The 27,278-nt window shown below is 56.6% G+C and overlaps 1 protein-coding gene across 5 annotated transcripts in view; it reads left to right on the forward strand.

Moving 5' to 3' along the window:
* The first annotated feature begins 7,641 nt into the window (after positions 1-7,641).
* Positions 7,642-27,278, forward strand: part of ELFN2 (extracellular leucine rich repeat and fibronectin type III domain containing 2) — a 54,589-nt gene continuing 34,952 nt past the window's right edge. Inside the window, exons 1-2 of one of the 5 annotated variants that reach the window (XR_005656082.1) lie at positions 7,782-7,854; positions 17,034-17,198. Coding sequence is in view for 1 of the 5 variants with exons in the window: in XM_039877753.1 (XP_039733687.1) it covers positions 7,814-7,854 (41 nt within the window). In the remaining 4 variants the exon portion in view is untranslated. Of the gene's footprint in view, positions 7,855-7,901; positions 8,403-8,721; positions 8,890-17,033; positions 17,199-27,278 lie in introns of those variants that run through there. The other 4 variants (XR_005656083.1, XR_005656084.1, XM_039877753.1 and 1 more) reach the window with 4 other exon arrangements.

Raw genomic sequence — 27,278 nt, forward strand, 5'->3', positions numbered from 1 at the left:
GATTCAATGGCATTTGCATGTAATCTAACACAGGGTAGCCACTTGTAAATGGTGACAGATATTGTTATCTTCTCCAAGGAGTCTGGGCCCTGCCCTGAACTCTGGCCTGCTGCGTTGTGACCCCGACGCCTTAACCAAATGATCCTGCTTTGTTCCCCATCCTGGCTCCCACACAGCCCTGCTGGGCATCCTGCTTCAAACAAGCCCACCTGGCTTCACAAACCTTCCCACCCCCAGGCCCTGGTCTGGGCCTCCTCCTCTTGGTGCTGAGAGCTGAGTTTGCAGCCACGGGCTCTGCTGTGGGAAGGGCACAGGGTGGGGGAGAACTCAGCCTCTGGCAGACAACTCGAGGTGCAGCGGGGTGTTTGGGATGCCAAAGTTTGTCTAGTGCGTGTTCTGAGGATGAAATGTTGGGGCTGTGGAGACCAGGTTCCACGGGCCCCAAATGTGAGGTGGGCGGGGAGCAGGAGACGTGCGGCGAGGTTTCAGAGTAACCAGAGGCCGAACAATCAGAAGGATTTGAGTGAGAAAGGGCAGAAGTTGCTCTTTTATCTCAAGTCTGGGCTGTGGGCCAGGACGAGAGAGACACTGCCAAGGAAATCCAGGGCCTCTACGGAGGGCGCGCAGCCACCTTGCCTGAGGAAAGGTGAAGGGATACCTGGACTGGGGCTGGGAAGGACCTTGCCAAGGCCAAAGAGGGATGAGACAGGGTCCTGGATCGTCTTCCTAGGCCTTAGTTGCCACATGCTGTCCTGGCCATTTTGTGCCTTTGTGCCTGTCATTTCCAGGCACACTGCCTGTCTGCCCCTCCCTACTTCTCAGACTGGCAGGTAGCTCGAGCATCTCTTCTTGTGTAAAGGTTGCCTCTCTGCTCTCCCTAATATTTTCATTTTTTCCTCCCTCTCTCTCTTGCATTCTTCCCTCTTTCCTTCTCTCAGGCATGAGCTCGATCATTTTATTCAACAAATATTTTTGGCGTGCCTACTGCATGCTAGATTCTGAGCAGAGGTGAATAGGACGGGCCTTGTCTTTGCCTCTGTGGCAGTGACAGGGAGGGTACGGTTTGGATGCAGAACTTACAGAAGTTGTTGATGAATCAGATTTGCAGGGAGCCCAGGTGGCATGAAGGTGACATCTGGGTATTGGGCCTGAGTAACTTGGTATAGGCCACACGCACCTGTCATTTCCCACAGAACCTTGGGAACACACAGCTACTCACCCGCCCACAGGGACCTTCAGATGCTCAAGTTCTAGACTGAGAAAACTCTAGGTATAAAGGGAAGGTTCTGGGAATGACGAGCTATATGGGGGCCAAGAATGGGATGACCAGCCCCAAATCCCCCAAGAATCCTGCAGCCACAGCGAGGCTTCGTTAGCAGGGAAGCCTTGGTGAACACTGGCGTTGCCTCTTCCTCTCTGTGCATTCTTGGTCAAATCACTTAACATCTCTGAACCTCATCAGTAGAATGGGAATAATAACACTAAGTCCCTCGCAGGATTGTTGTCATCATTCGCCGAGACTTTAATTCATGGGGAACGCTTGGCATCAAGCCTGAAAGAGAGAGTAAACGCCCCCATTTTGAGCTATTATTATGATTCTAGGTAGACTGTGGCCAGGTTTCAGATGTCGTTGTAAGGAGTTGGCGTTTTACCCCGTGGAGTCAGAGCCTGGAAGTTTTTGAGCAGAGAAAGAACACAAGGAAACCAGCCAGTCAGCGCCTCTCCAGTCCCTGCAGCATCCGGAGCCTTGGAGCCGGCGGCAGCAGGTCAGCAGTGACAAGCCCAGTGACCTCCAGCTCCCAGGGGCCTCCAGCTGCCCCAGTTCCAGACCTAGGCAGTAGAAGTGAGTCCGTTTCCACCCCCAGCATCCCTCCGGGCAGAGTCAGATAGATGGTTTAATAACACAGGCTGCCTGGTTGACCACATGGCCGCTGAGCCAGCTGAGACTCACGCCACCCCTCTGCAGTGAGTGCAGGGCCCAGGCCTGAGGCTTCAGTAGGATCCCTGGACCAGAGAATTCTGGAGCCCCACGTCGGGGCCTTTAGACCCAAATGGCACACCCCTTGACGGTGCAGGGCTCAGTGGCCTCTGGCTAGTGGGCAGCTGAAGTCAGACGCAGAGAAGCCTGAGTGAGCCTCCCCGCATCCCCCTCCAGCTCTCCCTGGGGGTGTCTCAAAGGAGACCCCTGGCTCAGAAGGCTCGGGGGAAGTGGTCTGCCACAGGGCATACATGCCTGCAGACCCTGCCTGTGTTGGAGCAGGCCTCTGGAGGGCGATGAGGACACTCAGTCTGAGCCTTGCATTGTTGGGGGGACAGCTCACAAGAACCCTCCGAAGCACCCCCTTGGTGCCTGGCAAAGGGCTGGACACGTAGGACACAGATTGGGTCAGGCATGGCAGAGTCTGGGAGTTGCTCATATTCTAGTGGATGCACCAGGAGTCAGCTGGGGACCCACATTCCTTCCCTGTCTGGGGTATACTCCAGGCCTGTTCTGCTGAGTCTGATGGGGAAGCAGGCTGGTCAGACTCACCACTCAAGAATCTCAGCTCTAAGCCAGGCAAGCAGGGTGCCTCAGCATCCCTAATGAGGTTCCCTAAGAACCCTCCCATACTAGATATCTGGGTCAAAAGGTATCCACCTGGACACTTCAAAATATCCTCCAGAGTATGGCCTTGGCCTCTGGCCCTCACAGGCATCTTCTCATAGGGGCCACCCTTTACTCTTGTCTAGCCTCATCAGGAAACTTCTGTACACTCCATGCCCCGTTAGCCTTGAGCTGCCCTCGATTCATGGACTATGAGGACTAGAGACTCTCAAAATCATGGAATCCTACAGACGCAGACCCTTCGGCTCCGGTATCTACACTCTTTGTTCTGTTTTCACCTTTGCTAGTCTGGATGCAGAACACAGAACGTCCTCAACTTCCTCAAATCTATTGATCTCAAGATCATTGGCCCCCAGGAAGGCTCCTGATGATACGTTCCTCCTACAATTCACACTCTGTGTCATCCGCTCCCACAGTGAACAGGGCAGATCTGTGCAACCAATAGGAAATTGCAGAAATGAGTGCGTAGTTTCTGAGGGTGGGTCACATAAGACATTGTGGCTTCCTCCTTGTTCTCGCTCTGGGGGAAGCAGCCACCATGTTGTGAAGACACTCGAGCAGTCTCGTGGAGAGGTCCATATGGAGGGAACTGAGGCCTTCCACCAACAGCCAGCACCAACTTGCCAGCCACGTGAATGAGCCATCTTGGAAACAGACCCTCCAGCCCCGGTCCAGCCTTCAGATGAGTGCAGCCCCAGCCCAACTCTTTGACTCTATGTTAAGAGAGATTTCAAGCCAGAATCATTCATTCCTAAATTCCTAACCGCTAACTGTGAAATAATAACTTTTTTTTTCTGATTTAAACCACTGAGTTTTGAGATAATATGTTACACAGAGGACCAATATGATAGGCATGTGGAGTTTTCTGAAGGGAGTTGGGGAGGGGAGGTGGTAGGGGAGGCTGAAGTGGGGGATGGGCTTATATCACACACTCCACAGAAAAACAACTTAAAAATCTATTTTAGAAATATGTGTGTGTTCTCCGAAGTCCATGTACACCCAGGCCTCCTCTGGGGGCTCCTCTTCCTCTCACCTTCCTCTTGACCTGTAGTCCCCTCTCCTGCCTTGCACCCACTTTTCCTCAACCCCAGCTCCAAATCCTTTCCTCCTTATGAGGCCCAGGCATTATTCATTCCCTAACCCCTGCCTCCAATCTTGCATACCCTGACCTGTCACAGTGCCCAGCAAAACAAAACACCCCTCGATAAAAGCAGCTCGGTTTCTACATCTTCATATTCCGTATGGGATGGTTCCATGGTGTGCAAAGGGCAGAGGGTTTGTTAGGGGAGAAATTTTATTTATTTCTTCTCCTTCTGGATTCTGCATTTCATCGCTGGTTCCTGTCCCCAGTGATCATAGCCCTCAGTTCCAGCATTAGAGAGGCACAGCAGAAAACCTCATTTTTGGTCCAGAATAGGAAAGTGACAGCCCATACACGCTCCTGTGTGTGTTCGAGTGTGTTTCTCTAAAAGAATTGCTTAACCTAATTTTCCTAGCATTAATGAGAAATGCCACGTAGACCAAGTGAAACCTAAGTTCAAAGAGTAGATCTTGTTATTCACCGTAAACAGTGCATGAAGCTTTTAGCATTTAAGTGTTTCTCTCTCTGGCTGCTCTGTTCCCTAAGCGCTACAGAAAGGAGGGGCTCCTGAAAAGGTCCTCATGGCGATGTGGACAGGGCAGTGGAGTCATGTGGTTGTGAGCCACGTATGGTCAACTCAGCTAAAAAGAGCACTTATTGGTCAGCTGTTGGAGGCAGCTCCCAGGCCCCACTGGGAGATCTCAGAGCAGATGGGGGTCTGGGATTCAGGACAGGGGTCCAGGCAGCTGGAAATACCTGCCTGTCCTCTGGCACCGAGGCTTCTGGGATGGTTCTGCTTCAACCATTTCTCCTGTCCACACACCAACACTCTACCCACGACTCAACGAGCTTAGCTGGGGGCATGGGGAAGCACCTCGATTCACATTCCTCTAAGACTGTACATGGCAGTGGGGAGAAAGGAGATTGGGGTGTTGGTAGAAGGGGGAAAGATGCTGGGTGCCCAGAACAATCCCCTCCTAATAAGTCCACTTTGGTGACTTATTAATGAGAATAATGTATGAAAAGGGCCCTGCGTGGTGCCTGGCCCCGAGTGAGCTTCCGATACACGGCAGCTGTTATGATAGAGGTGATAGATAGAGTGAGGAATAAGTTAGAGGAGGACATGTGAGAATGAATAATAACACGATGCGATGTGTGCTCTCCTTAAGGCCCACATTCTGGGAGCCAGTGGAGGGAGAAGTAACTTGACCAGCTTAGCTTAGGGGTAGTCAGGGGAGGCTTCACCGAGGAGGCGGCCTTTGAGCAGTACCTGATGATGGACAAGTGGAAAAGGAATAGGAGAGGAGGAAAGGCTTCCAGGCTGAAGGAACAGCAGGATCAAAAGCACACAGGTGTGGAGATTATGGGGTGAGAGATTCATGGCATGTTCTGGAAAGGGCAGGTATCGGTGTCATTGGAACTCAGAGCATTGTGAGGTGAGGTGAGATGATGCTGGAGGGTAGGTAAGGGCCCAACTGCAAAGGACCTTGTTTGGGCAAGATGAGGAGTTTGGATTTTGTTCCCTAGCAGAGAGGGTGTCCTGTTGGTCTCTGTGTCTGCACCCTAGACAGATGTATGTCATCAATTGATCATGACACTAGCTTCAGAGGGAGCAGCTAGGCAGCTGCTGCTGCTCATGTGACATCATAAGAAATAAAACATTCTGCATCCCTGCATGGGCTCTGGAGAGCTACTGGAGGGTTTTAATAGGTGGGTGATGAAGGGGGTTGTCGCAGGTGTCCAGGTGAAAGATGGAAAGGCCTAACCTGGGACAGTGACTATGAGGATGGACATGTTGCTGCCCACGTTTGTCTCAACCTTACCTGTCCACGTAGAGATTCCAAGCTATCTCCTGATCACCTCCACCCCCCTCGGCCTGGTCAGGGTGCTCAGGGCCCTGTGTGTGTGTGTGTGTGTGTGTGTGTGTGTGTGTGTGTGTCTGTGTGTGTCTGTGTGTATGTTAGCTCTCTCTAGACTCTATTTTATTGAGGAGGTTGCCACCTTTCTGGGCCTGACTATCCAACGGATTTGCCGCTAGCCACATGCAGTTCTTTGAATCAAAATTAATAAAATAAAATTTAAAAGTTCAGTTCCTCAGTCCGACTAGCTACAGTTTCAAGAACTCAATAGGCTCCTGCAGTTAGCATCTACTGTATTGGACAGGGCAGATATGCAATATTTCCGCCATTGCAGAAAGTTCTATTGGACAGCGCCAGTCTGGAGAAAGCCCAATTGGGTGTCCAGGTGGTGTGGTCCACCATGACCCACCGTTAGCCCAGGCCAACTCCATTTTCTGTCTGGTGGTGTCAACGAAGTTAAGCGCTTGATACTCTTGCAAATTTATGTCTGCCTCGGTATGGGAAAACTCTCTGAAGGGAGAATCTTAGAATGTCTTAGAGCTCAAAAGCAGCTCAGAGCTAATCAGCCTAGACCTAAGGATCCCAAGAGGGAAGGAAGGGCCCATGTTGTGAGCCCAGCATTGTGCTGGGGTCAGGGCTGCTTTTGCCATTTACATTTCACAAAAGAGGAAACAGGCTCAGAGAGGGGAGAGATTTGCCCTTTGGAAGATGACTGGGAAAGTCATGCAAACAGAACCAGAAGAGAATATTTTGCCCACCCCCCCCTTCCCTGGTATTCCTTGGGATCATTGCTCAGTTTCTTGGGCCGGAGCAGGGGCCTTCTCCACTGCCCCACCTCGGAAGGGGTCTGCGTGGAGGAGAGCAACAGCTAGGGGACGGTGAACCGAAGACCTTTCTGCAGTTTCGCGCTAGACCCGCCAGAGGGCGCATGGGCCTTCGTGTCTGCGCCTGAGGTGGGCGGGGCGGTGAGGCAAGGCTCTTCCATCAAGGACTTTTGATTGGGATCCTACTTCATGTCCAGCCCTGCGCGGGAGACATGTGTTCCATAGGACCTCTGCCCTTTAGGAGGGCTCAGTTTAGAGGACAGAGACGGCATAATGACTTGTTTGGGTCTACACAGCAAGGAGGCATGAAGGGTGGGTAGGGATGTGCCAGGGAGCCTGGAGCGCGAAGGTGGAAGGCCCGTCTGTCTCCTATTTGGAGATAACAGTGTCCTGAATCGCAGCGCTTGTCTGCCCTCCCAGCCTCACCCTGGATCCGCTTTCCGATTCTCAGCTAACAGGAGGGAGGAATTTCTGAACAGAAGTTCTTTCTGCTCTAGGAATACCCAACTCCGTGGAGTCCCCTGCACACACACACAAAGCTGTCTCACACCTCTGCGCCTTTGCACACGCTGTTCCAGCAGCCTGGGACATCCTTCTTCGCCTTCAGCTGATCGACTCCTACTCATCCGTCAAGAATCAACTAGGGCAGTGGCTTCTTCCCCGAAGTTTCCCCCATTCCTGGCCTGGATGAGATGGTCCTGCTGGGAGTACCTGCAACCCTGGCCTAACTACCTGAGGACAGGCACAGGCTCTTGCGGCTTCATCATAGTACCCAAGGCTGCTCCAGGCAGGGCTTCAGCATGTGGGTTTGCTGGTCCCAGAAATCGAAAGAAGGCTCCCGTTTCTTCTTATACCGGTGACATAAACCGAGTCCCCCCACTCCCTCACCCCAGTGCTCGGGTGCCCAAGTGCAAGGGTACAGGCCCCAGATGCCAGAATTTTTTCTGCATCTCCTACCTCCCCCGACCTCGGTGTTTACCCATTTGCAGGTGGCGCATGTGTAGGGGGCGTTGGCCGGGGAGGCGCTAGGGTGAGACTTTAGGAAGCCGTCTCTGGGCTGTAACAGAGCCGAGAATACCCCTGGGCATACTCCTCCATGGGTGGGGAAAGGTAGTGAGCGGCAGCCAAGAGCCCTGGCACAGGGTAGAGAGATCCGGAGTCTAACACTGCCTCTGCTCTCAAGCTTGCTCTGTGACCTTGGGGGAGTCACTCCTCCCACACCCAGTCTCAGTTGTCTCGCCTGTAAAAATGGGAACGAAGTAGTCACACTTCTCGGATCGCCAGCGGTTGAGCAGGGAACGCGGGCGGCTGGGGATGGGGTCAGGAGCGGGTGTCCAACCACGGAGGTGGAGCTCAGGGGGCGCGGGCGTCCTCGGGCGGGCGCTGGGGGGCGCTGCGCACCTCGGGCGGCCCGCCCCGCGGCAAGTTTGCCTCCAGCTGTTGAATGCGCTCTAGACAGCAGCGGCGGGACGCGGACCCCGCGGGGTGAGCCGGCCTGGGGGCCGGGGCGGGGCCGGGGGGCGCGTCGTGCGGGTGCCTGAGGCTCCGCGGTCTGCGGGGCAGCCGCGGCCTCTCCAGGCGCTGCAGCTGCAGCGGCGGAGCCAGGCGCGGCCCCCGCCGCGCGGGTGCGTGGCTGCGAGTGTGCGTGTGTCCGTGGAAGGATCCAGCCGAGAGAGGGGGCGGAGGGGTCTCGCAGTGAAAAGGCCTGCGAAGGGAGCTGGCGCCGGGGCGGCGAGGGCGGACGGACAGACGGCCGGCCTCGGCCCTGACGCCCGCCGCGCTCGGCCCCCTCCGGGCGGCGGGCCCCGCTGAGGCAGAGGCGCGGCGGCGGGAGGCGGGGGTGGCGGTGTCTGCGCGCACACGCTCGCTCACAGACACACACGCGGGCCACGCCACAGACACACGACACGCGCCGAGCCCGCCGGGCACCGCGCACACCCGCACCCGCGCTCACACTCACACTCAAACGCGCAGGCCCCGCAGCGGCCGCTGCGGGAGGCGGCGCTCGGCCCGGATCCCGGCTGGGGCTGGAGGTAAGTGAATTCCTCCGGATCTGGGCGCCCGCCTGGCCAGTGGGAACAGAGGAGACAGGGAGACAGGGGAGACAGGGAGACAGGAGACAGACAGGAGGGGCAGGGGAGTGGGGGCTGGGAGGCTCAGAGGAGCACCCTCCGCCAGTGGGGGTGGGGCTTGGAAGGGGACACAGCAGGGGGAGAATGAGACTGGGAAAGCCACCCCCACTGCCCCCTGGGTCTGGGGATCCCTGTGAAACCCCTGGGGACCACCCTGTGGTGGCGGGGAGGGGGGAGGTAGGGGTGGTGGTGTGGTGGGCGGAGGCGGGAGGACGCGGAGGACGGTCCGCGAGGCGAGCATTTTTTGGGGGTGGTGCAGAGGCTCTATGGTGGACGGTTGTGCCAACCAGGGCCACACCGCACCTCTTTGCCCCCATCTTTGCGAACTGGGGGCCCTCGCCCCCTCTTTCACGGAGTGCTGCTGGGGTCAAGGAATTTTTCTTCGCTGGTAAGGGGGATTTGATTGGTGCTGGATGACAGCTCCAGGAGGAGGGCGGGCGGGGTGGGGCTTTACCCCCCTTCCTCGCAGGAGGGCGATGGGTTTTGTAAGAGGACGGAATTCAGGAGTGGGGGCGACCATAGGGATGGGGGACGCTAGCAAAGGCTTCGCCCTTTCTCCTTGGAGCTGGTGTGGGGCAAGCAGGGAGGCGATTGAGAGAGGCAGCAGAAATCCAGCAGAAATCGGCAGAGACTGCAGCTCTGGCAGGGCCAGGGCTATGGCCCGGCTGTGTGTGTGTGTGTGTGTGTGTGTGTGTGTGTGTGTGTGTGTGGTGTGTGTATTGCATGTGGGCTCCAGTAACTGGAAGTGTAGGGGGCAAGGGGGTGGGCGTGTTGGCTGGAGGGGTGCAGTGTGCACGTGGGGAGGGATGTGTGTGCACACAGGGCTGTGTGCAAGGGTGGACCCCCATCTCTGTGCACACACACACGCACATACACACACACACTGTCTGTGGTCTAGGAGGGTCTCCTCAGAGCTGGCATATGTGTGTATGGGTGCTCGGGGAGCTTGTCCAGCACAGAGACAGCCAGGGAGCCGCGTGTCAGGCATGCCCAAGGAGGGAGATGGGATGAGGATGGTGGCATTGACCCTTCTCACCTGGGGAGGACATGGTACTCCAGGGAACTTTCTGCAGCTCTAGGGTCCCCTGCTGTGTCTCATCCTCTTTGGCCTCTTCCCACCCCAGTGACTGCCTTGGTCCTCTGGCTGAAAGACACAGGTGTTGGGCTGGTGTGTGTGTGTCCGGACTGCTGCGGCTGTCTGCTGTCGGCTGCCGCTGTCGCCTGCCGCTGTCAGCAGGCCAGGCTGTGCGAGAGAAGCTGGAGGAGGAGCAGGGTGCTGGCAACACCTGGAGGAATGTCATGGAGGCTGCAGGCCCCAGACTGCCTGCGTGAGTGACCGAGGGACATTTGCATCCGGGAGCTGTATCATGGGAGCTGGAGTACTTGCATGTGTAGATGTGTGTGTGCCTGTTCCTGTGGTCTGTAGGCACCTGTGGGACATGTGTCTAGGCCACCGTCAGGACATGTGGGCCTGCACATGTGTGTAAATGTGTGTCCTGTGAGGGAATGCACACACACTCACACACACGTAGGTGTTGTCTGTAAATTCCTGTGTGCCCTGGAGCTGGGTACGTGGGCGGGGACCTCTGGACTATGGCCCCCCTGAGGAGGAAGAAAGAGAAGTAATTGAAGGGGGCATCGGGGAAAAGTGTGTGTGTGTGACATCAGCGAGAACCTCTGGTTGTGACATCAGCTCCAGGTTGCCGGTGGTGACGTCACTGGGACAGCAGTGTGCGGGGTCACCCCCACCAGCCGGGATATGTGATGTCAGTGGGAGTGTGGGAGGTGTCACTGTGCGTGTGGCTGAGTGGTCATGTCCCCTGTGTTGTGAAGGGTAGAAGTGGGCGGGGGGATGGAGCTTTAAAATGAGTGGTCACTCCCAAGAGGCCCCATTTCCTAAGTGCTGTGGGGCCCCTTTCTTTAAGGCCTGCCCCCCTCATAGTACATCTCCTCTGCCCCTCATGTGGTGTCCCCGCTTATCTCCCCCTTTCTGCACCCCCACTAGTGCCTGTTCTGGGCCCTGTCCCAGACAGGTTGCACACACCCTTGGGCGCATGTGTACTAGTGACCGAGTGTGTGTGTAAGTTCATGTGACAGCAGGAAGTGGCCACAGCCAGGGAACCAGAGACTTTTGGTTTTAATCCCATGTCGTCACTCTTTGTGTTTTGTGATTTAGGGATTCCCCGTCACCTCTCTGAGCCTCAGTTTCTCATCTGTTACTTGGGGGGTGGTTAGAGGGGTGAGGGGGGATTACAGGAGACAGTGGGCCTCTGGGCCGGGCTCCTGGCACACATGAGGGCTCGGTTCATGTGAGCTCCATCCCCTGGCCTCCCATCCCCCAGCCCAGAGCAGCCGCCCTCCCCTCTCCCCAAATCCCACTGTGTTAGTTTAAGTCTGACTTTGTAAAGAACTTCCTTTTCTTTCCTTGGGTCCTCACAGCAGTCCTGTGAGGCTGGCAGGCTGGCTGCTATTATGTGGACATTTGACAGATGAGCAAACTGAGGTCTGGAGGGGAAAGTAAGCTGTTGTCAGTTCATTCCTTAGTGAGAATTCCACCTCTCCACCTCTCTCCGTGGGTGCAGGGAGACACATTTGATTGGCAGGTCACTTCCGTAGGAACTCTCATTTTATGAAGGGACAGGGTGCTATGTGAGGTGGGGGTGGGAGTGGCCAGGGTGAGGGGCCCAAGGGGGTGAGGTCACTGGCTACAGGAGAGGCTGCCCTTGACTCTAAGTCCAGTACTTACTTGTTTCTTCACAAGATCCAGAGATAGTCAGGGATAGATAGTGACAGAAATGGGTACATCCAGCTGCCAAGCCTTCTTTGGTGGGGTCCGTGCCTGCTCCCCCATGTGGGCTCCCTTGTCCCATGAGGTCTGTAGAACTAGTTCCAGTGACACCTCTTCTTCGTCCCACATGTGACTTGGGGGTCAGCCTCTCTGACTGTCGCAAGGCTGTGGCCGCTTGCTTGCCGAGTGAGTGAGCGTGAGAATGTGCAGGGTCAAGATGATGCCCATCACGGTTACCCTCGCCCGTTCCAGCTACAGTGCCCCTGGGCCCAGGTCCTCCTTCCTGCCACTGCCCTTCCCTTCCCCTCAATCGACTATGCCAGTGTGCTGTACAGAGCAGACAGCCAGGAAGCAGGATTGCCTCAAAGCCCGAAGCCCAAGTCTTTTTAATAAGGGGCAGCATTAATAGTCCAGAAGGTTAACTCAGTCCTCTGCCTCCTGCTGTCCCAGCCCAATCCCCTATTAAATTAACCTTCTTCTGGCTCCATTAGCACCTGGGGCAGAGGCACCGTCATTATTCCTGGGGATGTGTCTTGGGGGGTAAGAATAACAGACCCCCCGCCACTTCTCCTCAGCTTTGCAGACAGTCCCTAGGGAGACCCCAGAGAGCCACGTGGCACTGGAAGGGCTCTGGCTGCATGATGCTGCTGCCAGCAATAATTATAGAGATAATAATAATAATAACGATATTAGCTACTATTCATTGAGTCTGAGAGCCAGACCCAGTGTGAAGGCCTTCATAAGCAGCACTCACTGAGTCCCACCAAGCCGTCTACAGTGGAGCTACTCTTATTTCACAGACGACAAACAGGGAGGTTGCAGACCAGCTGGGAGCCACACAGTGGCAGGACGAGGACTGGAAGCTCCACAGAGGACGCTCGCGTCAGCTCCACTGGCCATTGAACTTCTTTGCCCAGGGACCTTCCCATCTTGGGTGTGTCCCTTGCTGAGGGACCTCTCTGGGCCTTGCTTTGATTATCTTTCGATGAGGGCAGTGACTCTGCCAGAGGGAAGCAGTGGCTGTGGTGGGACCTGCAGGAAGAAAGGCTCCAGGGGCTCAGGCCCTCTCCCCATTCCTCCTGAGCCCCTTTCCGCCCGAGGACTTGCAACCTGCTCCTTTATTCCCCCATAGCGCCTGCACAGTGGGGGTGCACAGCGGGCCCTCTGCGGTGCTCCCCTGGGGGATAGAGGGGATGCTGCTCCCAGATCACTATCTTCCCCAGGCCCTGAGTCTGTCGTGGCCTCAGCTATAGCCCCCTGGACCACTTTGCCACATTCTCCCCATCTCACTTGCGGAAAGGGCAGGGGCTCAGGGTCCGAATTCTACCTCTTTTCCTCCTTGCTGTTATCTGTCTTCGGGGTAAGTTCGCTTCACTTCCACAAGGCCCTGTTTCCCCAGTGTAAAGTGGGGATCGGATCATGGCACCAAACTCCTCACTCCTCTAGGTCGGTTATGTAAGAGAATGTCAAGTGTGTGGCACTGTGTCTGGCACATAGTAGGTGTCAATTAGATGAATTCCCTCCCCCTTCCCATCTGTCTCCTTGATTCATTTCTGGTTCCTTGGGAGTGGGTCTTGTGGGGTGTGTGTGTGTGTGTGTGTGTGTGTGTGTGTGTGTGTGTGTTTCTGCTTCCCTCTCCGGTCATCCTTCACGTTCACCACCAGAAATGCACAGAACCCGTTTCCTGGAGCCAGGCTGGGGCCTGAGGGAGTGAGGAGGGCCTGGGAGCTCTCTGCCCCCCGGCTACAGTGTGCAGAGCAGTGCGGAGGGAACCGGGCTCAGCTTTGTGTGTGTGTGTCTGTGTGTGTGACCTCTTTGTGCATCACCTCCTCTCTCGGGGGAAGTGGGGAGCAATCCCAAGGGCCGCCTGACCAGTCTGCATTGGGCCCGGCCCCAAGACTCAGGCCTGACTCAGTTTCCTTCCTTGGCCTGTCTCTATCATCTCTCTCTCCCCACAATTCTCCCTAGACCTTGGGGAGATAGAGGCTGTGGAGTTGGCACGCCCTCTTCCCTCTCTTCCTCACCCTTCTCATTACCTGGGAGGGGACGTGGGTGGGTCATAGCCCTGCTCATTTATCCATTTCCTGTCTGTCTCTCAACCCCATACAAGTGGAGACTCAAACAATACTCGTGGAACAACTTCCTTTTATCGACATGCTACTGAGGATGGACCAATGTATTTTGCACTCAGTGCACATACACACTCACGTACACACCCTTACAAGCATGTCTCACCCAGGGGTAACCAGAGATGAGCTCCTGTCCCGGAGGAGACACGAGACACATGGGACATCTGTCAAGTGCCCCGCATGGGGCCTGCACACAGTAGGGCTTGCCTGATAGTGTTTCTCCTTAGTTTGTAACCCCACAAGGGGGAGGGGGACAGGGGCTGGTGCTGCAGGCTGGAGGCCATGTGCTGAGCCGGCCTGGTAAGTGGGCGCAGAGGTGAGAACCACTTCCGCTCAGGGCATTGCAGGACTCCCATGATTGCACACCTGCTACGTGCCAGCCACAGGGCGAAACACTCTATTATCTTGTTTAATTTTGGCTGGAGGATTGTGAAAGAGGTCCAGCCTGCCTGTGGGCAGGGGCAGGCCAGGTGGAGAGAACACAGGATCCAGGTTGGAGGTCAGAAAGCCTGGAGTGGATTTTGGGAAGATGAGTCTGGAACATAGTTTGGAGATCAAGCACACGAGACCATAAACTCTGGACTAAGAAATGGAGCATTATTCTTTTTCTCAAGGAGTCCCTGAGTCTCTGGGTGTTTGTTAAATGCAGGTTCTTGGGCCCTACCTGCTGAGATTTTGATTCAGTAGGGTTGATGTGGGCCCAGGAACCTGCATTTTAATGCATTTCCAGATTAATTCGCCCATGTTTCAGGGTGGATGGCAGCGAGGCTGCTACTTGTTCCCAGGGATCTTCTGGACTCCTCCCACACACCTCGGGAGACAGCAAAGCCATCCTCATCTTCCAGAGAAGTCTGGGCTCAGCGAAGTGAGGCTCCTTGTAAGTGAGGCACCTTGCCTTGGGTGACACAGCAGCAAGATCCAGGCTGATACTCATACTGATTAATAATTTTTCTGGCTCACTGGCTGCTGCTCTAAGCCTGTTCAAAGCGTCCCGCATTCAGTCCTCACAGCGACTCTGTTTCATTCCTGTTGCACAGATGAGAGTCTGTGGTCACTGGTTCAAAGCTGCACAGCCGGTCAAGGCATGAAGTGTGGCAGAGACGCGTGAGCCCGGAGAGGGCCTGCGCCGGCATCTTGGACAGAGCCATGCCCTCTCCTTTCCTTTGATGCGAGGGCGCGGGTAGAGCAGAGCCTGCGGCTGTGCGCGTGAGCACAGTCCAGAGGCGGGGGTGGAGGTGGGAGAGGAGAAGTCGGGAGGAGGGCGGAGAGCCTGGAAGGCGTCCCGGAGGAGGCGAAGCAGAGTCGCTGAAGGTGTAGGCCGGAGCCGTTTATCCGGTGGGCGCTCTGGCCGAGACAGATGCAGGTCCAGCGGGCGGCGGGTGTGTGGGTCCCCGGTGCGCGTCCCGCGCTGGGCTAGTGCGCTGTAGCCAGGCGGGAGGAGCGGCGGGCGGGCGCGGTGGGCGGGAGCTGCGGGGCCGGGCGGCGCGCGGCGGGGCGTGAGCGTGCGTGGAGACCCAGCCCCGGGCCACCCGCTCTCTGCCTGCGCTGCGGCCCGCGGCCCCGCGGGGTCCTAGGTCCGGAGCTTTGCGGTGCTCCCGCCCCGCGCGGCCGGCGGGCGGGTTTCCGCCTTACTTCCCTGTGCTTAGAATTGGCAGCCGCAGCCCCTGACTCTCAGGCCAATTTCACAGTCTCTGGGCCGGCTCGGGGCGGGGACTGGCGGCGGGTCCCCGACTGCACCCCGGGGAAGGGGGCAGAAGGGATGATAGGGGCGGGGGCCCGCTGAGGTGTTGGCAAAGGCGTATGTGTAGGGTGGGTGTGGACGCGATGGAGGTACGCGGCTGGGAAATGCCCTGAGGAGCTGTGAGGGTGTGCGGGCGTGGTCACGTGTATGCTGGGGGTTGGTCTGGCAGTGGTTCCCCAGGTGTGGGGACATGCTTAGGGCATGTGTGTTGTGGTGTGTGAGACTGTCGGGGCCCCTGTACCCCGTGGGCAAGTTTGTCTGGGTGTGTGTAGTGAAACCTGCGTGTGTGTGTCAGGCGGTCCACAGTGCATGGGGGCCAGTGTTTCCGTGGGCGTGTTGACCTGTGTCTGTGCAGTGTCCCCAGGTACGTTGGCACCTGAGTATTGCGGTGAGCCCCCTTATGTCTGGGTTCTGCGGGCGGCTGTGTACAGCACATCTGGGGCTGTGTGCACAAGTGTGTCTGAGGGAGTGTGAAATTCTGGTGTGTCCTTGCTGTCCTGCTGTCCTCTGGGTGCAGGTGTGTGTGTAGGGTTGTAGTGTGCAACTTGGGGTGCTGTCCTGTCCCTGCTGGCCACTGGGCTTAGAATCCAGTGTGAGCCCGGCAGCTCGGGGCGAGCCTCCCTCCCTCGGCCTGGGAGCCCTTCGGAGGAGCAAGCCTGCTGGTCCCTCGTTCTCTGCCTCTGGGCACAGAGAATGGAGCTGGGGTGGCCCAGGGACCGCGGGTGTGTTTCCAGCCTGTGGCTGCTGCTGGCTGCCAGCTCTGGTGGGTCTACATATGTTTGTGAATGGCAATGTCGAGGAGGCTGAGGTGTGAGCCCCTGCCTGCTGGGGAGGGCCAGGAATACCATCTGGGCTGGTGGGGGGGGGGCGGTGCAGGGCCAGACAGGGAGAGGGGCCTCCGCGGGAAGGGGATGAGTGTATGTCGTGCATGTGTGCGCTAGATGGAAGGAGAAGGGATTCGGCCAGGCGATCTGCGAGAGGGAACATGTGTGTGCTGTGCAGGTGGAGGAGTGCAGACATGAGGTATACTGGTGTGGGAAGTGGGAGGGCACAGGCTGTGGGCACAGAGGGGAGGGGGTTCTGAATAGAGATGTGCTGGGGGGCTGAGGTGCTTGTTCCTGCAAGCTGAGGAGAGGATCGGGCCCAACCATAGAGAGTGAGACTGGAGCCGGTGTGTTGGGGTGACCGGCAGAAGAGCGTGGTTGATCATGAGAAGGGAGAGAGCTGGGTGGGGGGCACTGGACGTTGTTAGGTCAGTGTGAGAGTGTGTGGCCACCCCTCCTGGGTGTGGTGCGTGTGTCCAGGACTGTGAATGAGGTGTGGGGCTGGACTGACTTGGGAGGAACATCCAGGCTATGGGGCTCAGCAGGGGGTGAGGACATGGGGCAGGGTTGGGGGGCAGTGAGGGCCCTTCCGCTCTCAGAACCTCTACCCTTCTGCTGCTTGCTCCTCCTGCCCAGGGGCCATGGAGGGGTTTTGCGAGGCCCCTGGTGCCTCCTCTCCCCCCTGAATCCTGTGGAGTAGGGTGGGGAGCCCCTAGCCCTCCATGTGGGTCTCGAGGTCTTTTCTCTCCATCTCTCGTGGCCCATCATGTTTCTGTCTCCATCACCCTGCCCCCTCTCCCCACCTCCCTGCCTCCATCTCGCTCCATCTCTGCCTCCATCTCCCTCCATGCCCTCCCTCCATCTCCTCCCTCTCTCGCACACTGATATTCATTTGTGGTATATTCGGTTGCCATGGGAAACCTAAGAAAGAAGTGAGTGTACCCTTCAAGACTTCAGCATTTTTCCCTCCTCCTCCTCCCTCCTGCTGTCCCCCTCCCTCTCCTCCTCTCCGCTCCCTCCCTCCCTTTTCTCCCCTTCGCCTCCTTGCAGAAGGAGAGGACTTGGGTGAGGAGCTGCTGCTGTCTGAGCTGGGCCAGGACCTGAGACCCCATTGCTGCTGCTGCTGCCACCGCTGCTGCCGTGGGGACCTCCCTGAGACCAGGCCAGGGACAGAGCCTTGCTGGCTGGAGGGGTCCCTTTGCCCACAGACATCTGGTAAGGACAGGGTCCTTTTTTTTGCACCTAGATAAGTCTTTGATATTATTATTATTATTGTGTGTGTGTGTGTGTGTGTTTGTGTGTGTGTGTGTGTCTGTGTGGCTGTATGTGAGCCAGGCTCACATGACCTGGCCTTTGCAAACCCGTGATATGGCCCAGCCTCTGCCTCTTGTCTGTCCCTTCCAGCCTTGCTCAGTCCTGCCCCCAGCTGTGGGCACCCCCATTCTTCCCCTCCCCAGCTTCCCTTCTACGGGGCCTGTGAGGCAGCTGGTAGAGTGGCAGGCCTTTTGGGGGCTGGGACCAGTCCACTGGGGAGGGCGGAGAGGAAGCTGCTGCTGAGAGGCTTAGCCAGGCCTGCTTGCACCCTGCTGGGGGCATCTGTGCACCTGCTGGGGGTTGGGGAATGGCTTCCAGGGGATGGCCTGGGAGAACATGGCCTCTTCCCCCTTAGGTGGGGGGTCTTGCTGTTGTAGAGAGGGACGACAGGCCAAGGGGCTGGGAGTGAGTTTGGAGCAAGAGAAACGCCGGGCGGAATCAATACCTGGCCTGATCCAGTGTCTTGAATTTTGGAGGCAGCAGAGAGAATGAGCAGGCCAGAAGACAGTTCTGTCCTGGCTAGGGCTGGTGGCTGCCCTGGAAAGGAGAGGCTGAGGCTGTCGCTGTCACCTAAGCTCTTGCTGTCACTGAGGCTGTGTTGGTGGTGGCCACGTGGAGGGAGCTGTTGTCCAGGCAGGCGCTGAGTGATTCGGTTGCCGTGGAGAGGGACCGCCTCTGTGGCATTGTGGTCTCTATGGAGAGGAGGAGACAGGGGAGGAGGCTTGCTGTCTGGGCCCAGCGTTGGTGGTTGCTAAGGAGAGGGAGATGCATTTCTAAGATGTGGTGGTCCCCACGTGGAGGGGCCGTGGCTGCTGGGGTGTTGAGGTCCCCAGAAGGGCTGGTGGCGGGTGCTGTGGAGGGGGCTTGTGTAGGGGCAGAATGGTGGTGGCGGGTGCTCCGAGGGGTTGGTGGTGGTGTGGCGGGGGAGGGGCTGCTGCTGTGGACTTGGTGTTGCTGGCACAGGCTGAAGCGGGGTTCTTTAGCGGGTAGTGAGACACAGTGGGTGGTCTGAGCCGTGCTCCCCGCTTCCATTGCTCATCCTGCCTATCCGTGTGGCTGGCCTGGAGGCTCTGCCCCATCGGTGTCCCAAGGTCCTCTCTCATCTGTCCTTCCCTCCCACTTCTGTGACCAACCTCTTCTGCCTCTGCCTCCTCGAGCCCGCTCCCTCCTTTGACAGTGCAAGTCCCCTGTCTAGACTCACGTTCCTTCCTTTCCCCCAAATAACTTCATCCTCATCCTTCATATTTGCTGTGCTCTGGGAAGCCTGGCATTGATATTGATACCTGCCTTCGAGGTATCAGACAGGAGAAGTGACTTGCCCAAGGTCACGCAGTGGGCACGTTCTGGGGGCTGGGATTTAACCCTGGGGAACCTGCCCCGCCAAATGTCTAACCAGGCCTAATCCTCCCCCAGGAGCCTCTGCTGACACCCCGTTTAGAGTCGTCTGGCTCTGGCACTTAGGGCTGTATGACCCCCTGCCTCAGTTCCCCAATCTGTGAAATGAAGATGACGCGCATGCCTCTCGAGGTGGCTGCCGCTTGGAGTAATGTGTGTGATGCTCCCGGTGTGGTTCCTGGCACTTAATAGACTCTCAGTAAGTGGTAACCACCACCACTATCATAATTCCTTTTAAAACTGACTTTAAAATGATTTTCTCACATGCCCGGGAGGACGGCAGTGCCTTCTCACCAGAGACCTGCCTTATTGTGCCCTTCTCCCTGTGACCCTTGAGTGGCGGAGGTATTGAGCTGACTTTGAGGTAGCAGGAAGTGGGGCCTGGAGAAGCGGATGGAACCAGGTGTGACTGGATACTGCCCCATGCCCCCCATCCTCCCATGCTGCTTGCTCCAGGGGCCTGGCTGTGCACTTTAATCAGGTGGGCCTTGTCCCCTCAGCTATTGCCTGAGCCCCCTGCCTTCTGGCTTCCTTCACAATGCCCAGGGTGTCAGGTGAGTGGCTGGTGGTATCTTGGGAGTAACAGATTAGGGGAAATCTGTCCTGTCAACCTCCTCAATAGCACCAGGGGACAGGCCAGGCAAGGGACTGAAAACGATGTCAAATGAGGGATATTTGAGGGGCTAAGGGGGATGGCAGACAGGATGACTGTCTTTCCAGTGACAAAGATCTGAGTTCAGATCCTGACTGTACCACTTTCTAGGTGGGTGTCCCCAGGCACATTTTGCCTTTTTGGGCCTCCATTTCTTCATCCGTACAATGGGGATGATAAGAATTCCTTCTTTCCCTCCCCAGTGTGAAGCAGGGGGATAAAGTTAGAGCACAGGGCCTGATGCCTCGGAGGTGCTTCCCGGAGCAGTGGCTGTTCTTTCTAACACATCAGTCTTGTTCACCTCTCAGATTAAGCTGGGGATAAGGGGAGAGGGCTGCCCCGGGTGACCCCAAAGGGCAGAAGTGGGACCAACCAGGCACAGATCTCACTTCATCCCGAGAAGAGATTTTCTAACTGTCAGAGTTGTCTTGGGATGGGCTGGGGGAGACGTAGTGAGCGCTCTGTGTACAGCGAGACCACAGAAGGCTGGCAGGAGCATAGAGTTTGGGATTATAAGACTCAGGCTGCAGGTGTTGCTGTTCCTTCTCTTGCTCATCGCTGCTTCCCGGGCTTGTTGCATGGCGGTGCCTGTTCCCGTTTGCTGTCATCTCGTCAGGGAGGCCCTCCCTGACCACTTTGTTCCATATCCCAGGCCTTCTCTTTCTTTATTTTCTTATATCCCCTGACACAACCAGATGCCATTTTGTTTATTTGCTTGTCACCCACTTTCCCAGTACTGTGGAGTATTAGTTATAAAGGCAAGAGCTTTTTCTGTTTTGTTCCCTGCTCTATCCCAAGTGCCTTGAATGGGGGCCCGGCACATAGTAGATGTTCAATAAATATGTGCCGCATGCATGGATGGGTAACCCTGCCAGCCTTGTCATTCCTGTTCAATGCATGAGGAACGTAGGGCTTGGGAGGCTTGGTAAATTGCCTGTGGATGCATAGCCGGAAGTAGGTGGCGGACCTTGCATTTGACCCCAGATAGGGCCGACTTCAGGTCAAGTGCACTATACTGCCCTGTTGGGGAGCCTGGAATTTCAGGCTAGAGAGTTTGAACTTCACTCTGAACAGAGGCAAAACCACAGAAAGGCTCTTCTGTTGGGGAGGCTCCTGCCATAGGAAGAGCTTTTGGTAGCAGCCCGAATTGTGAAAAGGGACTAGTTCAGCTGTTTAATAGCTGTGTGACCTTAGGCAAATTACTTAACCACTCTGTGTCTCGGTTTACTTGACTTGAAATGGGGATAACGTCTTGGATGGCTTAATAATCTTGGCTGGCTTCTTGGAGGCAGTGGGCTTTGAGCTTTGATTTGCAGGCTTGGCTCCAAGGCCCCCTTCCCAGGTTGGAAAAACAGCCTCACTGCCCATCCCTGAGGGATTTGAGATTTTGACTTCTGAATAGGGGACATTTTAAGTGCTCGGGACAGGCCTTTTTCTGCTCTGTCAGCCTGGGCCGTCTTGTCCCCCAGGTACGCCCCCCCCTCCCCAAAAGAGAGAAAATCAAAGAGAGAGGAGAGAGAAGGAAACTAGTTTTAACTGGGAACCAACTTTGTGCAAGGGACGTTCCTGTCCGGAGCCCTTTTCAGTCACAGCAGCTCATGCAGAGTGGGAGTTATTATGCTCATTTTACAGATGATGATACTCAGGTTTGAGGAAATTCTCTGTAGAGCACAGAACAGGGATTTGGACCTAGATTCAGAGGCTCCTGGCTGCACTGTGTCAGGAGAGGGGAGAGAACACAGATGGTGCCTGGGACGGGTGTGTTCTGGGGGTACCTAGGGAGTGGGCTCTTGGTCCCAGCCCCAGGGATGAACCTTAGAGTGGCCCTAGTTTCAGAGGCTGGACCGTGAGGGAGTGTGGAATGGATAGACTGCTCCCCTCAGCCTGGATGCCCTCCCCGCACTACTGGCAGCCATGCTAGCCCAGGGAATAGATCTGGCGTTGTGTGCAGTTGTCCCAGTGTCTCTCTCAAGACTCCATTTGTTTGGGGAGGAGAAAGGGGGGTCTGTAATTTTAACAACAGAGGTGGGATTCATGGGACAAGCTGGGGGCGGGGGGCAGGCCTGCCTGGCCCAGCCAGGCCTGGAGGAGCCCTGGGAGGGGGTGAGAGGAGGGGGCTGACACATGGCCTGGGGTCCTGCTTGTGCCCTTGGGGCAGAGTCTTGTGCTCTGGAGGGGGGACTGTGTGGCTGGAGGGGCAATAGGTGGGAAGTGGGAGTCCTGCCCACCCTCTTGACTTTCTAGAGAGCGTGGTGACCCTGTCTTTAGGGAACCCCTAGTCTTAGGAGGTTAGGGGGAAACCATGCCATCAGGATCTGTGTCTGAGGGAGACACGGCTCTGACTTCAGGGAGTCCCTATCTGAGGAGGGAAAGAGCCTCAAATCCCAGGAGCCCTAGTCTGAGGGCAGAGGCACTGTCGGGGTTCCAGGCTCAATCTGCTCCCTGAATGTGAAAGGAGAGGACAGTCCCACTGAGTGGCGCCTCCATGAATTCTGGGAAGACTTCCTGGAAGAGGCAGTCTCTGAGGATTGAGAAGGGGTTGGATTCGGGGCAGGGGCTACAGGAAGGCCTGTTTTGTGGTTGGAAGCAAGGCACGGTGCGTTGGATCCTGATTCTGAGAGGTCATATGTGCTTGAGTCTCAGTTTGCTTATCTGAGAACAATGGGAACATTGCCTGGGCACTGCGGGCTCCTGGAGGGAGCGTTGGAGAGAGAAGCGCCTGCACACAGTGGGCTGCCAGGATCTGTCTGCATGGTTGGTAATACCTGAGGAGTTCGAGAAGCTTCTGAAAACCCATTCCCCATCCCCTCCTCCACACTGGGTCACAGCTCAACCATTCCAGCTGCAGTATTCACAGGCACAGGTGGAAGGGTTTGATCTGGCTGAGCCATGGGGTGGAGACAAGGGCTATAGGGCTCCTTCCTCCCTCCAACTTGCTGTGTGACCCTAGCTAGTGCCATACCCTCTCTGGGCCTTGAGCTGGGACCCAGCTCCTGTCATTCTGAATGTAATCTGAGATCTGTGGGAAGACAGAGCTTTCCCCTGCCACCCAGGACTGGGCCTCAAGGATAGAGATGGGGGCTCACCAAAGACCCCAAGCATCCTGGGAGGAGCTGGGCCCCAGAGAGGGGTCAGTGGAGAAGAACAAGTGCCCCAGATGATGGTGGCTTTGAGGCCCTCCAGCTAAGCAGAGGCTCTGGGAGCAAGGCCTTTTCTGTGTCTGCCAGACACTCTGGGGTGCCGGCTTGGGTTCGCTGGGTCAGACCCAAGGGACTCCTGGGGCTGTAAGATGTGATGACACAGTGGTCAAGCACGTGGGCCCAGGCCTGGACTCAACTCCCGATTCTACCCATAACAAGTCGTTTCACCTGTATGTGCCTCAGTGTCCTCATCTGTAAAATGGGAATAAAAAGAGCACCTACCTCCTAGGTTGACACTATAAAGCACTGATGCTATGCCTGACGCACAGTGAGTGCTCAATAAATGCTAACTCTACTCGATGCTGGGTTTCCTGGTGGGGGGAGCAGGGAGGCAGGGCTTCTGTGGCCATTCCAGCCACCACCTCTCTGGCAATTGGAGACAGGCTGTGGCCTAGAGTCCCAAGGCCTGGGACGCTGGGTCAGGAAATGTGGGGGTGTCTGCCTCTCTGGTTCTTCCCACTCTGTCCAGTGCCTGCTGAGCACGAGCTGCAACGAGCTGGTGAGCTCTGGAGTAGGAAGCGTGGGTTTCATGCCAGCCCATTCATCCCCCGGATGGCTGCATGGCTCCAGGCAGATCAGCTTCTTCATCTGTGACATGGGCTCGAGGGCCATTAGGATTAGTGAGACGATGCAGGAAAGCGCCATTCATCCACTCCTCCTCCACAGGCACGTGTCGGGGGCCTACTGTCTCCTGTCACTGTCCTGCTCTTCCCCTCTCTGCTTGGTGCTGGGGCTGATGGCAGAGGAAAGGCTTTGGGAGGTGGGTGCCTGGCTTGGCTGAGAGGGCAACTGACTGGACGTTCAGTGCTGGATTCAGGGGAAGCTCAGGGATGGGGGAACGGTCCTAAGGGACCATCTGGGCCTGCAGGGCAGCTGCAGATGCTAAGGAGTGTGGGGCGAGGTTGGAGCTGGGCCTCGATGGGGCGTCAGGACCACTTGCTACACTCACAGGCAGGTGATGCCCAGACAGGCGCTGGCCCAGGGTCACACAGCAGGAAGTGGCGGGGCTGAGGGTAGAATCCAGGTCCCTTAGCTTTCGGCTTGGGTACGTTCACTTTCCACATCGCCTGGGCCAGCCCTGAGTGGCTGCTTCTGAGCGGGGTCACCCAGGGGTCCGGGCTTAGATTTCTTACCCTGCCTCTGCCTCTCACTCTGTCTCCATCTCCCTCCATCTCTCTGGCCTGCCCTGTCTGTTTTGGGCAGCCTTCCAGTTCCTTCCTAGGGAAGGGACCCTATGAGGAAGTGGGTAGGCTAACGTTGGGTGTGCACGTGTGTCCTGGGTGATTCGTGTTTGTTGTGTGTTAGAGTGTATACATGTAGTAAAATGTATGAGTGTATATACCCCTTTCTAAGTAGGAAGCTGACACATGCTCCCTGTTGGGGGGCGGTGGCGGGGTCGAGCTGCTGCCCCCTTTCATCATTGGCAGGGCTCTTGCCATGTTTCTGGGCCTCTGCAAACATGAGTACCCCAGCTGTTTTTAGCCATGCGGGGTTGGCCTTGCTGCCTAAGCCCTTCACGGGGCCCCTGAACCTGTGCCTTCCACACCCCAGGCGTCGCCCCTGAGGCACAGCAGGAGCTGTCCTGTCCACCTGGTGTGGGGCAACCTGTTGTGGGTGGCTGGCTTGTCCACTTTCAGCAACAGTGCATGACTTCAAGTACTCACACCTCCGGCCAGCTGGGCTGTGACATGGGGGCGCTCCTTGGTAGGGGTCTGCTTCTGAGGATGAGTGCGGATGTCTGGGTTCCTCTCCCAGCTGTTGGCTGAGGGCTTGTGGCAGGGGGCCGTGGGGGTCCCAGGCCAGGAAGCCCTTGGCTGCTTGGGGCAGAATGCCAGCAGCCGGGTCAGCTTATCAGGTGCTGGGAGGCCACACCATCCCCTTGCCCTTCCCTGTCTGCTGTGTCCCAGGACCACTGGGCCTTGGGCCCTCGGTGCTATGTCATAGGGGAGCTATGTCAGCACGTGGCTGCCCAGGGCTCAAGTAGCCACAGGAGTGCCTGGGCCTTCCGGAGCTAAGGATGGGGCCGTGTAGTGAGTGCCAGCCTGTACTGGCACTCCCGTCCCATGTCATGTCCCCCCCGACCTTCCTCAGTTTCCATAGGGTCTCTCTCTACCCACTGGGGCCCGAGCCTGGGTCAGTCCTGGGACTTCTTCATCTCTTGGCTGAGCTGGAGATCCCTTGGAGATGTAGGAAGAGAGCACTGGGCAGGGAGTCTTGGGTCCAGCTTTGAGTCTCAGCTCTGCCCCTTACCCTCCGTGGGCCCCAGTTCTCAGACTGCCCAGGCAATCAGAGAGAATCGTTTTTTCCTTTTATTTATCAACACTTAAGAAGCACCATGTGCCGGGCTGTGTTCTGAGAACTTTACAGAAATTAAATCCACTAAAATAGCATTACCCCCATTTTACAGATGGGGAAACCGAGGCACAGAGAGGGCTCACGTCACATGATGGCTCACAAAGTGAGTCAGTGGACAGACCAGGATTTGAACCTGGGCCATTGGTTCACAGGCTGTCCGTCTAACCACCTTGCTGTGTCGCGTGCCCGTTCTAATCCACAGAGAGTGGTACTTGGCCAGGGCCTGGGCCAGCCTGGTCCCCTAGTCTGAGGCCCGAGGGCGGCTTGGGATCGGGTCAGATTTAAGTCCCTAGCTTACCATTTACTGAGTAAGTCACTTGGCCCAGCTGAACCTTAGTTTCCCCGTATGCTCATCAGGGTAACAGTACTTACCTGGCAGGGCTGTTGTGAGAATTTGGGCACGTAGTAGGCATTCCATGTGGGGGGTAGCTCTAATGGCACCGTGACAGGGTGAGAGGGTGACAGTTTAAGGGATGCCCTGTGTCAGTGGAGTGAGCTTGTACCCTTGGGAACCTGTGATTCAGAGAGATTGGCACTGCCAGCCCCTCTCATCACCAGGTGTATTCATTGTGCAGCTGGATTCAGGGCCTGGAGGTGGTCAGCTGTATGTGTGTGTGTGTGTGTGTGTGTGTGTGCGCGCGCGCGCGCACACACACATGCCAGCTCACCATAGTCCCTGGTGTCACACACACATACACATACCCGTGATGGCGAATCAACTGAGAATCCTTGCTTGTAAATCTGGGGAAAACCTTGGAGACCATCTCATTCTGTTTCTTCATTGTGCAAATGGGGACACTGAGGCCCAGAGAGGGGAAGGGATTTGTACTGGGGCCCACAGTGAGTTCAGATCATCGGAAGTTTCATTGCTGGGTAGGACCTTTTCTAAAAAATGCAGCGACAAGCCCTGCCTTCAGCAGCCCCATCCCAGTCACACGGGCTGCATCCTGGAGCATCCGCGCTCCGCACAGCACCCTTGTCCTTCCCACACTCTGCTGACCAGTTTACAGGTTGACTCGCTGGCTTGTCCACCACAGTGGAAGCCGGGAGGACAGGGACCTCATGCATCTGTTTGCAGCTGAGCCTGTGTGCCCAGCACAGAGCCTGGTGCGTGTGTAGTGGGTGCTCCGTAAGCATTTGCTGGAGAATAAGTGACGTCACCCCACCAACTCTCGCATGGTAAAGTCTGAATTTCAGTGGGTAGGGACTTGTCCAGGGCTGAGCTGGGGATTGACTCCGGGCCTCCTGGTTTCCTGAGCCCTCTTGTTTTGTGCACGTGTGTACACATGCAACACACACACACACACATGCTTACACACACATTCACATGCATGCCCCACACACATATTCACGCACATCAGCCTGCGCGCATACACTCCTCCATGCCTGCGCTGCCAGCACTTTTACGTACTTTTTACCCTCCACACACATGCACACACACACACCTCACATGCCATGCTGCGCATGCCTGCACCTGCAGCACGTACGCGCTGGTCCACACACACCTCACGCACTATGTTGTGATCCAGAAGCTTCACTCTGATCATCGCTCACTTTTCAAGCCTAAAAGTGTTCATCTGTCCATCTTTCTGCCAAAGCTGTGACTTGGACACCTACTGGGGCACTTGTTCTGGGGCCTTCCCCCAGCCCAGGGCTGCCTCCCAGATGGGGCAGGAGTAGGGCCCTGGGAGGGTGAGGCCAGCCCAAAGGACACCCCTTCAGGCACGTTTCCTGCTGTGTGCCCAGTTGATTCTGTGTCCCCTGCTTCTGGCCCCATCCACACAGTTCCACCTTGAAATTCCACCTGCCCAAGCCTCCTGGATCCCCCACCACCCTCGTCCCTGTGTTGACTCAGGCTTTGGGGGAAGGGGGTGTCCTTCCCAGGGACCAGCCTCCCCCTCTGCCTCCCCCAGGAAGTCTGCCCTAATGCCCGGGAGGATGGTAATTAGTATGAGGCAGGCTGATTAGCTCAGAAATTAAGTCTTTGTTTCTCTGGCTCCCCAGTTTCCCTAATTGAGCAGATGCAGAGCGGGGGAGGGAGGAGGCTGGCTGGTTGAGTCACGGGCTGGGTGAGCACGCGTGGCTGTGTGTCAGCTCTGCAGAGGTTGGCAGGGGTGGGTGGGCATGGATGGGAACACGGTTGGGGGCCCTGGTGGAGAAACGTGGGGGGCAGGGTACACCTGGGGGCGGCTCTCCAAGCTGAAGCACCTCTGAGGGTGTGCTTGTGTGGCTCTGGGAGGGCATCTCACACAAGACCCTACTGTGAGTGCTTGTCTGCATTCATTGGTTCCTTTGGGCCTTCCCATCCAATCACTAATTATAACTGCTATCATTTATTGAGCACCTACTGTGTGCAGTTCCTGGGCTGGACACCTTTTG

The sequence above is a fragment of the Pteropus medius genome, unplaced genomic scaffold (assembly GCF_902729225.1).
Source record: "Pteropus medius unplaced genomic scaffold, Ma_sr-lr_union100, whole genome shotgun sequence".
NCBI lineage: Eukaryota > Metazoa > Chordata > Mammalia > Chiroptera > Pteropodidae > Pteropus > Pteropus medius.